General features: G+C 42.6%; 1 protein-coding gene across 3 annotated transcripts in view; it reads right to left on the bottom strand.

Moving 5' to 3' along the window:
• The window catches only part of JAK1 (Janus kinase 1), a gene marked incomplete at its 5' end in the record, with an annotated part of 110,096 nt that overhangs the window by 6,674 nt on the left and 90,016 nt on the right, over positions 1–13,406 (bottom strand). For all 3 annotated transcript variants that reach the window (XM_084637583.1, XM_084637584.1, XM_084637585.1), the window contains 8 exons: positions 846–996; positions 2,116–2,267; positions 2,672–2,807; positions 3,379–3,506; positions 4,099–4,186; positions 4,962–5,108; positions 7,428–7,534; positions 10,251–10,440. In XM_084637583.1, coding sequence (XP_084493709.1) covers positions 846–996; positions 2,116–2,267; positions 2,672–2,807; positions 3,379–3,506; positions 4,099–4,186; positions 4,962–5,108; positions 7,428–7,534; positions 10,251–10,440 — 1,099 coding nt within the window. The remainder of the gene's footprint in view (positions 1–845; positions 997–2,115; positions 2,268–2,671; positions 2,808–3,378; positions 3,507–4,098; positions 4,187–4,961; positions 5,109–7,427; positions 7,535–10,250; positions 10,441–13,406) is intronic.

Below are 13,406 nucleotides of genomic sequence, written 5' to 3'. Positions count from 1 at the left end.
TTAGGTTTTACTCATATCCAAAGCTCCTGACTCAAGTCTGTCCCTGCTCGTAGTGCACACTTCTTCCCTTGAGTCCCTCCTCCTCCTTGCTGAATGCTAGAAGATTCCTCCCTCCCCTCACTGATTGCTTGCCCACCTCCTGCTCTGCTGCTTGTCTCAATGCCTAGCTCTGCTAAGCTGCTGGGTCCTTGTGAGTTCTTCTCCAAGATTCAGATTTAGACTTAGTTGCCCCATCTACAGAAGGGGATGAGCATTTTGGGTAGCCCCACATCTCCCTTCCAGAGATGAAATAAGGATTAGTTGTTTAGTGTTTGACACAGCACTTGGAACATGAAAAGTGCTAATTAACAGAATAAGGACTAAGGAAGGGGCTTATTCAGTATTGGGGGCAGAGAAGTCCAAAGTAACGTCAAGTTTCCTTTGAAAACATGATGCCCTTTAGCAACCTGGATCAGATCCACAGTTTTCTGTACTTACATCTGTGCCCTGATTAAGATTCCCAAATGACTATAGCCATAGCCTCTAGACTCTAGCCATAGGCCCACATAGCTTGACATACACAATATCAAAACTGGCTGCAATTATTTCAGCTCAGCTTGACTTAACCCACACGCAACATAGAAATTACATAGTCTTTCCACATACCCACAGACATGTTTTATTCCCATTGTTTCAATGATATAAAACTCACACCCTCAACAGTATTACACATAGAATTTCTGCTACCAGTATGTGTTGTCATGGTAAATCTTTGCTAGTACATGAAGTTACACTAAAGTATCCAACTTAGCTAAATAAATCAACCTTCCTTTAATAGCAAACTAAGAAGCAAAATAATTTCTTACTTTGTTCTTCCACTTTATTGATGTCTCTCATAATTGCTCTGAAAAATGGTCTCTGATTGGGATCATAGTGCATACACTGCTTCATCAGATCAGCTAGTTCCTTGCAGGATGGTGTTACCAACATGAAGTGCCCTTCATAGAACCTCTCCTTCTGTACGACAAGACAGAAAACCCAGCATGGATTGTAGACCTTATATTACAGACACATACTTTAACTCCAGAGCTATTGTAAGACACTTTCCATTACAAATCTGACTTTGATCTTTCTCCCACCCCAGCTTTCACAAAACAGTTCCTTTTCACCAGAAACTCTGCACAGGTGTCTCCTTCCAGGGGAGACTAGTTTCTGTATAGTCTGGGATAGCTCAGAGCAGCCATTTCTGAGAAGGGTTTGGTGTATATCTCCTTTGTGCCACTTGCATCCCTCACAAAAAGCGTTGTCTAAGAACTTAAGGATTTGCTGCCCCCATGATGTATTGGTTAGAAGGCGCATTTTAGGGAGGGGAAAGGAGGATGGTGGAACACGCTGTTGTCAGGGCAGCAAATTCCTTTCAGTAGCTCAGCTCTTCTGCTGAGCTACCTGTTCCTCTCAGGCAGTGGCTAAGGGACCCAGATACGTTCCTTGAACAGTTTAGTAGTTGTTGTGCAGGCTAGGAACTGAAGAGCCTCTTATTTAGAAGAGCAGAACTTCAAGGGAGAAGAATCCCAAATGGAATCTTAGCTGCAGGGATCCCAGCAGTGGTGAGGGAGAACATGGCTTTGGTTTGATTAAAGAATATTAGTGCAACAGAGAAGGATGTGGGAGTCCCAGGCTTGCAGGAGAGGAAGGGGGCAGGGCAGAGGGTGCGCTCCAGAGGTAACTAAATTTAATTGAATCTTTGTCAAGTGCTTTGGGATAAATAGTGTGATTTAAATGTCATATGTGCAACCCTTTGGTGCAGGTGCCTCAAAAGCTCCTGCATTAGCGCTAATCACTTATTACACTGGGTTAAGAAATCCCACCCTCAAAAAGCTGATACAGGGTCAGTAGTCAAGCATTAGTTATTTATCTTTGCTGTCAGGCAAAGCCCAATTCCTAGTTCAGACCTGCTGTATTCTAAGCAGCAGCATCCTCCTTAGCAAACCCACCTGTACTGAATTTTCACATGGGATTTAAATAGCTGGTTGAACAGAAAATATTAAACTACTATCAAGTCTAGTATGGAAACAATAAGTGCCAAAGATGATGCATTTCACACAGCAAGGTAAGACTTATGAAACAGACTTTTACCTCTGCTAATGTCTTATCTTTCAGGGGTGCTTCTCCATTATAGCAGATTTCCCACAGTGTTGTGCCAAAACTCCACTTGTCTGCTGCAACACTTAAATTTTTTGAATCTTCAACACATTCAGGTGCAATCCAAGGGATTCGTTCGACACATTCTTAGATAAAAGACAGTTTACATGATCTGGAGTTAATTTCAACTAAGGGCTAGAAAAACTGCCAAGTTATTCAGCATTCTATTGCACTACAGCAATTTAACAAATAACTAGTTACACGTATCATAAAACTGGGGTTCCTCTTACATTAGCTCATTAAACCCAATGTTGCTTTTTTACATCTTGTGTGTGTTGTGTGCGCACAGAATGACAAAGGTAACCAAATACACTGAATGTAAGCAACATACCACTTTATTATGTGTATCCACAAAACTATAACTCAAAGCTGTACAGAATGGAAGAGAGAGATACCAGGCTGTCAGCCAGAAGGAACTATCTGGTAAAACAACATTTTCTCTCTTCCTTCCCAACCGCAGTAAAATGAATAATCTGATTTTATACGGTACCTTGTCTGGATAGAACCATTATTGGAATTCCTGGGTCACTCAGTTTAATGAAAGGACCATATTCATGGTCAATTCCCTCTCTTGCTAATAAAATATTTTTCGTGCACACATTTCCATGTACTAACTCTTTATCCTCCTGTATTTAAAAGAGGGTTACAATAAATACAATGATGCAGCCATGCTATGCAAATACCTTTGCTTACATAGCTCAAGAAAGAGATGTAAAGCATCCAGTCTGAGCTCCAACAAGTAGCTTGGGAGAAATGCTCCTGGAGCGGAGGGGCGGGGGGGGGAGGGGGAACTGCACACTTATATGCCACTTTCACCCACAGATCTCAATGCACTATATAAAAATGGGCAAGAATCATCATCCCTCTTTCATACGGGATGTAAATGAAGGACAGGGGCATTAAGTGACTTGCCTGAGGTCATACAATGGCAGAGATGGGCACTGTATTAGATTTGACATTAAATAGGCACCCATCTGCTACTCTAGGAGCCTTGGACATTATTTGAAATAATATAATAAAAACAACAAGGAGGTCTGACTTCCACCCCACCCCAGACCACAGATGTTCCTGTGTGTTCTATTGAACAATACCCAGAAAAAGGATTTTCACTGGCAGCTATTGCACACTAATTTTGCGATTTAGACCAAAAAAACCCTACAGGCAGTACTTTTCCGCACTAGCATGCTGCCTACTTACCAAGTAGCTTAATGCACTTGCCAGCTGTTTGGCTACTTTGAATTTCCAAGGAGTTGTGAGAACATCACTTTTCCGGTGCATAAAGAGATCCAGTGGCCCAAATTCAACAAACTCTTCAACCATGATATCTACAAAAATAGAGTCATGCCTTCAGTATGTAGCAACAGTATTATGTCTGAAATAATCCAAAGGGCATAACTGGGTCTTTCATGGAGAGCTACATTTTTGGAGCATCTGCACCATACCACTGTGTCTGTACTAATGCTTTAAATCAGAAGTGAATTCACTGCTTATGAAGGATCCAGATTAACAAAGGGTTCCACTGGCCACATAATAGGTACAGTATATGCACTGGCCCCCTCCTCAACCCTGACCTGGGAGGTAACCTCTACTGGAAGGCAAAACTCCAACGAGTGGGAAGTCAATACCTTGCCTGGTCTCCTGACCCAAGGAAACCATTCTTATAAACACTGTCTGAAGATAAGTGGCATTAGGAGGGGAAACTCTGATATGATACACAGCTGAAGGAAAGGCTCCTCATTCCAATTCTACCACCACTTTGATTATTATTTATTATTTGTACTGCAGTAGCGCCTCAGGCTCCCAGTCATGGACTAGGACCTGTTGTGCTAGGCGCTGAACAAAAAGACCTACCCTTCCCTTAACGGCTTATGTCTTCACTTCGTAAGAGCCACATTGACAGATTTTAAATGAACTCACTTTCTACATCGCGGACACAGACCCCGTGAAGGAAGACGATGTGTTTGTGGGAAATTTGCCTCATCATGCTTGCTGTCTCAAAAAACGCCTGTTAGAAAGTGAAACAGTAAAAGTAAATACCAGCATTTCAGTGGCTATCCTAAAGTAAGGCATGTAAGGAAACAACTGAATGTGACATAACAATATTATAAAGTTCAGGAAAGACCAATGTGACTCCTGTAACATGCAGGATCAACAACACATTAAAGTGCTACATAAACACCACTGCAGAGAAGGTGCAATAGAAGTGCTGTTGTTTAAACTTTATATACCATGCCAACTCTTTAGCCAAGGTTTTCAAAGCATCTTATTCAACATTAAGCCTCGCCATCCTCCTGTATAGTAGCAGCTCCTCTTCACAAGGAGTAAACTGAGGCACAGAGAGGTTAAGTGACTTACATGCGGCTATATGGTGTATCAGTGTCAGAGGTACTGATAGACTCTAGCATCCTGACTCCAAGCCTACTGCATGCAGGACCAGGGCGTAATCTAGTAGTTACAACAAGTGCTTATCCCTGTGTATAGCCCACTGAACTCAGGGACTGCTGACTTCAGAAGTTACTTGCATGTGGGATCAGGGCCTGGATTTGTGACTCATCTGAAAAAACTGACTCCTGACTAAGTTAGATTGATCTTGTCAGGTGCATGAGTATTGCCAGGGAATGTTAGGTAGCATCTTGCATGCAAAATGCTAGCCTTAACTTTTCAACTTCCTCAGTTTTGTATGAAAACTAATGTTATTTAAATAATGAACATCTGAAAATGAATAAGGTGGCATTGGCTACTTGTTTGTATACTATGAACTGAAAAGAGAAAGAACTTGCCAAAGAAATGTCTCTATGACTGGGGTCCAAGACTTTGAGGAGGACTTTCTTCTCTTTTTCATCCTGGTACCCTTCAGTCTCATCTTCCTTATAATTAAGAATCCCAGAGTAAATCTGTGTTCTTGTTCCTCTTCCAAGGTGTTCATCCTAAAACATAATGTATAACCGGCATTTTCAAACCAAGGCATCAAAGAAACTGGTGTAGAGCTACAAAAATACTTAATACAAGTCCTTGCAACCACTCAGAATTCCCTATTCCACTTGCTTTAGTAATTTTCATATTTCACCATCAGCAGTCTATCACCAAAGAGAAACTAGTAACATTTTACAGTAAGTGCCAGCTCATTATTTCTCCTTTTGGTATTCTCTGAAAATGGTATTTTTTATCATGCTGAACTCATTTAGTATTAATAGGATGTCAGATAGTAGAGTTACATTAATACCAAACAAGTCCAGCATGATTTAATGTTATTAGAATGAATGTCAAATGAATTAATGATGACTGGCCTCTTATTTACAACAGGATGACATTGATGTGTTACTTTAAAGTGTTACCAAAAAATTACAGCAAGTAGTATTTCAATGGAACTCACTGTCAGGGATATTAGAAAAAACAAATGACATTTCCCCTCAAATTAACAGAGGATTCTCCTTGGTTCTTTTGCAGGGAGTATGTATGTATGTGCTGATTATTAACCTATATATATAAAGAAGTGAGTCTCAGAGCCCAGGTCAACAGAGCGCAAACACCGTGAGCCCAAATATATGGCTACAAACAGCACTGCAGATGTTCCTTCTCCAGCGGGAGTCCAGGCAGGAACAACTACACCGCTACAGTAACTCCTCACTTAACATTGTCCTGGTTAATGTTGTTACATTGCTGATCAATTAGGGAACATGCTCATTTAAAGTTGCGCAATGCTCCCTTATAACGTTGTTTGGCAGCCATTTGCTTTGTCCACTGCTTGCAGAAAGAGCAGCCCGTTGGAGCTAGTTGGTGGGGCTTGGAACCAGGGTGGACCGGCAGCACCCTATCAGCTCCCCTAAGTTCCCTGTGCGGCAGCTGCCCTGCAGGCTATCAATTGCCAGGCAGTTCAGCTGTCCCTCCCCACACTGCCATGTGCTGCTCCTGCCCTCTGCCTTGGAGCTACTCCCAGGAGCCTTCTGCTTGCTGTGCGTGGGGGGGAGGGGGAGAAAGAGAAAGAGAAGAGTGGTGCTAATGTCAGCGTGTCCCCCGCTCCTGCCCCCCATCTCACAGAGCAGTTGGGGATGGGGGGGACGACACACAGGGCTCAGGACGGAGGGAGCTTGCTGGCAGGAGCTGCTGTCTCAACTTGCTGATCTACTTAAAAGGGCAATGTACTTAGAGTGGCGTCAGCGTACTTAAAGGGGCAATGCACCTCTGTCTCTTTCACACACAGGGTGTGTGTCTCAGTCTCTCTCTGCCATGCTGTCTCCCCTCCCTCCATTTGTGCTGCCTTGTAGAGTGTCAGGCTACATTAACAATGTGTAAATTCTTGAGGGCTCAGCTGAGTGCTAGTTCATCGTTTAGCAGTAAGGCATTCCCTGGGAAATATCCCACCCTCTTCCACCCTCTGACTTCATCACCTCAACCAAGCTTCACAATCATCATTGCTGTGTACAGTATTAAATTATTTGTTTAAAAACTTATACTGTGTGTGTGTGTGTGTGTGTGTGCGCGTGCGTGCGTGTATATATATATAAAATATAGTCTTTTGTCTGGCGAAAAAACTTTCCCTGAAACCTAACTCCTGCTATTTACATTAATTCTTATGGGAAATTTGGATTCGCTTAACATCGTTTCACTTAAAGTAGAATTTTTCAGGACCGTAACTACAACGTTAAGTGAAGAGTTACTGTATTTGTTGACCCAAGCTCTGACACTTGCTGCTGCAGGGTTTTTTTGGTAGTATAGACATAGCTTTATAGTCACTTAAATCCCATTGACTTTCAGACAGACATATGCTCCTAAATCCCTCAGTCACTTCTGAAAATGGGACTTAAGCTCCTAAATCACTTAGGTTCCTCGTTTCCTACTGGGCAAGATCTCAGTCTTCAGTACAGTTTTTCTCTACTGAATCAAGCCTTTAAAAATATAAGACCTTTACAAAACAAAGTGGGTTAGGGTGTATGGGTGATAAAATTAAGATTCCCAAAACCAGTCTAGGAAATGTGTTTTTCCTTCCTGATGGAAAAACATGTACATGGGGTACTTCCTTCCTGCTATGCAAGTGCATATAACCCATCATTGCTAAAACACTTGAGTTCACATTGGGTGGCTTAATAGCTCTTTTAAAGTAATAATGATTTTTTTAAAGCCTCTTTTGGGGGAGGGGAGACTATCATTGTTGAGATTTCATGTTATGAAGGCTGTTCGTTCTTGTTCGGTTATACTAGGCAACTGAAAAGATCAGCAAAGCAAATTGATATTCAGCAGCTACTTACCTGCTTAACTTCTTCTTTAAGAATTCGATGAAAACTCAATTGACCTAGAGGGCAAACCGGATGCCATTCCTGGCCTTTCTTTGTTGCCACTAACAAGTTAGAGATTTCTGGAAAGAGAGAAAACACACTTTGCTGTAGTTGATTTTTTAATCATAAATTAGCAACTCCTTACTTCTAATAGTTCATCCAATAATGGAGTTTTATCTTCCATACGCTAACTGCAAGCTAATATTCCAAGATAGTTTAAAGGAAAAACCATAAAATGTGATTATCTGGTCAGGTAACTTCTCCTAGCATCTAACTATCATTTGGAAGAGAATCCAATAAAAACACCCATTTTTTAATCTCCCCATTGTAACATTAGCGAGTGGTGCTCTGTACAGCACCACAAAAATTGCCAGTACTTACCGCACTGAAAAATATACAGGACACAAATGCGCCTCTTAAGCACTGGCCTGCTTTGGGGTTACTGCAACTCCACAATGCCTCAAGCAGAGTGCTGGAAAGCAATGTACACAGGGTTTCCTGGTGCTCCCTGCATGCCCTCTGGGCCACCCATCAAGAGGGTATAACCTGCACACCATTCTGAGGGCAGCCAGATCAGCTGGCCTGTGTGGAGATGGTAAGAAAGCCCTTCTCCTTTCCAATCAGAATTGCTTGCACTTCAGGGGGTGCTAGCAGTCCCAGTGCCCAGAGTGCAAAAACTATCACTTCACCTTGGAAGTGGGTGGAGGGGCTCAGAATAAAGGCTCAGTGCACCCTCACCCTCCCTTGTGTATCTGTACAGAGAAAATCTACAATCCGATCCATAAGTTGCACATGCATATTTGGTTGTTTTGCGTGCTACAGCAGCAGTTAGTTAAAGGTATGCAAGTACAAAACACTGTTTGGGCTTCAGATGCATGTGTGTCCTTTCTCTTTGCCATTACAGGGAGTAGAACATGTCTTTCAAGGTCAGATTATGACTCTGCATACTTACAATACTTTAGGAAGGTTATACAGAGCTAAGACTGAAAAATTCTTTTCATTTCACACCAAAATTTCTTTACAAACCTCAGATTTTTTTTTTTATTTTTAAAAAGGCAAACTGGAAGGGTAGAAACAGAACAGTGAACCTTCAGGACCTTGCAACAAGAGTCCCCATCAAGGTCCAAAGACAAATTTACACTCACATAAACAGATGCAATTCTGATGAAGTCAGTGGGGGTCTTGGGTGAGCAGGACATACAAGTTTACCCTCCTATAGTATTATAATTACTACAACTGCAGAAAGTATCTCAAGAATTTAGGCTGTTTAAAGTGTAATTGCATTAATCCCCCAGTGCTCCAGACAATTAATATTGTTACTTTAGTTCAGGGGTGGCCAACGTGTGGCTCCGGAGCCACCTGCGGCTCTTCAGAAGTGACTATGCGGCTCCTTGTCTAGGCACCGACTCCAGGGCTGGAGCTACAGGGGCCAACTTTCCAATGTGCTGGGGGTTGATCACTGCTCAACCCCTGGCTCTGCACAGGCCCTGCCCCCACTGCACCCCTTCCCGCACCCTCCCCATAGCCTTCATGCCCTTTCTCCCCCCCCCCCCCCAGCCTCCGGCATGTCACAAAACAGCTGATCAGGAAGTGTGGGGATGGAGGGTGAGGTGCTGATCAGCAGGACCGCTGGTGGGTGGGAGGCGCTGTGAGCGGGGCAGGGAAGGGAGCTGCAGACGTATTACTGTAGCTCTTCGGCGAAGTACATTGGTAAATTCTGACTCCTTCTCAGGCTCAGGTTGGCCACCCCTGGCTTTAGTTTCTGAAGCACTGTCAATGTTGTTACATAAGCAGGGCAACATGCCTCTCATATGTACAAATTATATTTGTCTAAACTTTTCACAAACTAAAAAGATAACTACTTTATCTCAGTTATTCCCCTTATTCTAACAGGAAACCATTATCTGATCAACAGGACCACACCACGTCCTTCCTCTTTCATAAAGTTCAGCTACAAGTAATTTGTACACTTTTTATAAAGTGACTTTAATGAAATTCACAACACACTGCGCAAAGTTCCGCTCTACTCCCATAACCAATTTTAAAGCAAAGTCTGAAGTCCTTGCTCAGACAAAATTCCCAATGACTTCAAAGTGTGTTCTATCTGAGTAATGGCTTCAGGATCAACCCCTTTGTTTCTCTCTTTTAATTATTATTATGATTATTATTTATTATTAAACACTTGACCTCAAGAGCAAGTGATATTTAAAAAAAAGGTTGTAAACATGACATTCCGCCCTGCATGCTTTCTTTGGTAGAACAAAGAACACAGTGGATGGCAGCACCCCTGGTTGGTGCATATGTCTTTTACTGGGGGTGGGAGAAGCCAGTAAATGATTACTGCTTACATTTTACAATATTAAGAGGTATTTAAACACATGACTCATTATGAGTCATGTGTGAGATTTTTTCTAAAAACCTCTAAGAGCTATATTAAAATTAGTATTCTACTGTTGATACTACAGGGCTGGTTATTTACGTGCTGAAGGCAATGTGCTACTTACTTTTAAAACTGTGCACAAATTATGCTAGCAATTAGCAACAGCCCTTGAGCATCCTGTGCTGAGATCACACAGTTCTCAAAAAATAATTTGTTCATCGTACTTGCAGTACTATGAAGTACTTAGTCTTTTTTATTAAAAACGGCTTTTCCCCCCTGAAACAAGTAGGATATTTTTAAATTTATTTTTAAATCTGTCAAAAATTAATTTAAAAACAGAACAAAATGCAAAGTCCCTCTGTGATCAGAAATGCCTTCAGCTTCTCTAGAACAAAGTCTGAAGAGAGAGTCGCTACCTTTTGGTTTTGGCTGGCAGCATCTCTTCAGTGTAAAGCTTATGTTGTCCGTTCTAAGGGTCTGTCCCTTCAAGTGATCCATCAGTTCTTTTAAAGATGGGAAAAACTTATTTGAGCCATGAAGGAAGCAACCGTCTTTTGTCACCTCGATCTGGAAGTTCTTGTACTGGATCGACTCATTTAACCTTTGCTATTTTAGGGGGGAAAAAGGCAAAATGTTAATCAGAAAAATGAAACAATAGGTTACAGGAGCTGACAAGCACATCTGGGGCCAAATTCATCCCTGATGAGAGCCCAAAGAAGCCAGTGAAATTAAACCAGGGATCAATTTAGCACCATAAATCTACCCATGCCAACTTAAAGCCTCTGCTTTTAAAGTGGTATATACTAAAAATATAATGGGTCCAATTTCCCCAGTCCTTAATGGAGTAAAATTCCTAATAGTGTCAATTAAGGGCAGCAGAATTTGGACTTATGTCTCAAAATATAAATCTTTCCTAAAATAACTTTAAATGCACAAATGATGGTTCGACTTGCTATAATGCAGGATAGACTGTTCCAGATGCTGAGGGGAAAAGCCCGTTTAAACCTCAAACCTGAATAAGTTCTCCAGTTGCAGTCCATATCCTGGGAGTACATTTTCAATTGTAGGTACCTATGACCTGTGGCTTTGTAATTTTACCCCCCCACCACCATCTTTTAGCCTGAACTGCTACATACTAGATCTCTGGGTGTGATTCTTCTTCAAGTCTCTACAGTATTTGTACATTTGCAATAAGGTTCTCCTAGTTTTCCAAGACAAACTTCACATAGTGCCTCAACTTCCTCATCTGTACAAGGGAAATAATGATCACCCACTTCTGTAAAATGGGCTGCTATACAAAAGCTGTATGCAGTGTTGTAGCCATGTTGGTCCCAGAGAGACCAGGTGGGCGAGGTAATATATTTATCTTTTTCTGTTGGTGAGAGAGACAAGCTTTCACGCTTACACAGAGTTCTTCTTCAGGGCCAGGGAAGGGTGGGGGGGGAAGGGGAATGGTATGGGATTACAGACTGTTGTAATAAGCATAAAAAGCATAAATCCAGCATTTCTATTCAGTCCATGATCTTTAGTGTCTAGCAAAGTTATGAATTTAAGCTCCGAGGCTCATCTTTTGCAGATGTTGCACAGGTTGCATTTAAGGATGAGGACTGAGAGGTCAGCTATAGAGTGATTGCTTTGTAAAATGTGTTCGCCCACAGGTGATAGGGTGTTTTTGTCTTTTATCATTTTTCTATATGAGTTCGTTTGAGAGCATAGTTATTGTCTGGTTTCATCCACATGGTCGTTATTGGGGCATTTAATGCACTGGATGAGGTACACCACATGTTGTGATTGGCACATGTAGGACTCATGCATCTTGAAAGGTGTGTTGTGGGGAGTGTTCATCACTGCAGCACTAGACATACGTCTACGGGTTTTGCATCTGTTGTTCTGGCGAAGTCTAGTGCTGCTTTGAGTTGGTGTGTCCTGGTCTGTGGGGACCCTGCTTCTGATGATGAGCTTGGAGATGTTGGGGGAGTTGTTTGAAGGCTAGAAGAGAGGGGTCAGGAAAGATTTCTTTCAGGATGCGATCCCCACTGAGTATGGGTTGTAATTGTTTGATGATACCTTGTATGGGTTTCAGTGAGGGATGGTAGATGATGACTAGGGGTGTGCGGTTGAAGAGGGTTTTATTTTTGTACTGAAGAAGGTTCTCTCAGTGTATTTGGAGTATCCATGATGCGATCTATTTCTCTGGTGTCCCTGTTTGGTGAAGGCAGTTTTAAGTGTGTTAAAGTGTATATCCCACACTTTCTCCTCAGAGCACATTCTGAGGTATCTGAATGCCTGGCTGAAGATAACATATTTCTTGGTATGTTTTGGGGTGGTTACTGAACCTGTGAAAGTAGGTGTAGCCAGACAGCCAGCCCCCCCCCTCTCAGACCAGCATTGCTGGAAACACAGGAGGAAGCAGGAACAGGGCACTTAACATATATTCCAGCACAGCCTTTGAAGCTGTGAAAGCACAGGTGTGCTGCTACAATGTGCCTCTGGGAACAGATACAACGATTAAGCTCACAGCAGGCAGAGGCCCTGTGACAGACATGGCTGTTAGCCCCTACTAAATAGCGTGATGCACACACACCAACATCCTAGTTGGGAAAATATTTACCCTGATAAAAGAAATGTCCAGTAGTCGAAACTTATTGTTTCTCTCCCTTGCAAGTGTAAACTACTCTTGCAAAAGCTGGCGTCACCCCGACAGACCAGCCTCAATTTGGCATAAGAAAGGAGAAAGAGAATAAAGGAGTACAGAGGTATAAGTAGGGGACCTACAGCACCATGATTTTTGAGTGCTTTCACTATCTATCTGCTGGTCAGATAAGTGACAGCCTCCCAAGGCTTCTGCAGCTAAGAGGGTCCCTACGCCTTGTCCCTTATTCGTCTTTCCGCGGAATTGAGTGACCGATCCTGGCTTGGCACCGCTGGAATCGAGAGATGCAAGGAGGGTAAGAAGCACCCACACCTGATCTCCTATCTTTAGTGTACACATATTTTGAAATAGAGCTCTATACTTTGTTTTCTTTCTTTGGGATTGTGGCTTCAGTTTTGTAACTTGTTTGTGTGTGTAACATCTCTACATTTAAATAAGTAGGCACTAGCAATTTTGTAACCACATGATTAGAATCTAGCTTAATAAATTTTGGTAACCATTTATGCATAAGCCTGACTTGTTTTCTCTGGTTTACTGTAAAGCAGCCAACACAATTAAAGAACCTCAGCCGTTTTGGCTCTAAAGCCTGGCCATTAGGTGAGAGTACTAAGAGCCTAGCGTTGAGTTGTGCCGCCTCCACGGGGCAAACTCTTGGGGCACCTGTCAGTCAATCCTGGCTGCCCGCTGCGAAGGAGCTCTGAGCTCTAGCAGTTAAAGTCACGGGTGTGGAGAGGCTCTTAGTGCTGCCATTGGGGCACCTGTCAGTCAGTATTGACTGCCCGCTGCGAAGGAGCTCTGAGCTCTAGCAGTTAAAGTCACGGGTGGTTAGGACCTTGGGGCATCCGTCAGCCTAGCCCGGGCTGCCCGCCGCGAAGGGACAGTGCGTCCTAGCGGTTAAAGTCACGGATGGTATAAACGG

This window comes from Lepidochelys olivacea (genome assembly GCF_965140295.1).
Source record: "Lepidochelys olivacea isolate rLepOli2 genome assembly, chromosome: 8".
In the NCBI taxonomy this organism is placed as follows: domain Eukaryota; kingdom Metazoa; phylum Chordata; order Testudines; family Cheloniidae; genus Lepidochelys; species Lepidochelys olivacea.
The sequence above is the reverse complement of the archived record's forward strand: the minus strand, read 5'-3'. Positions and strand labels throughout refer to the sequence as shown.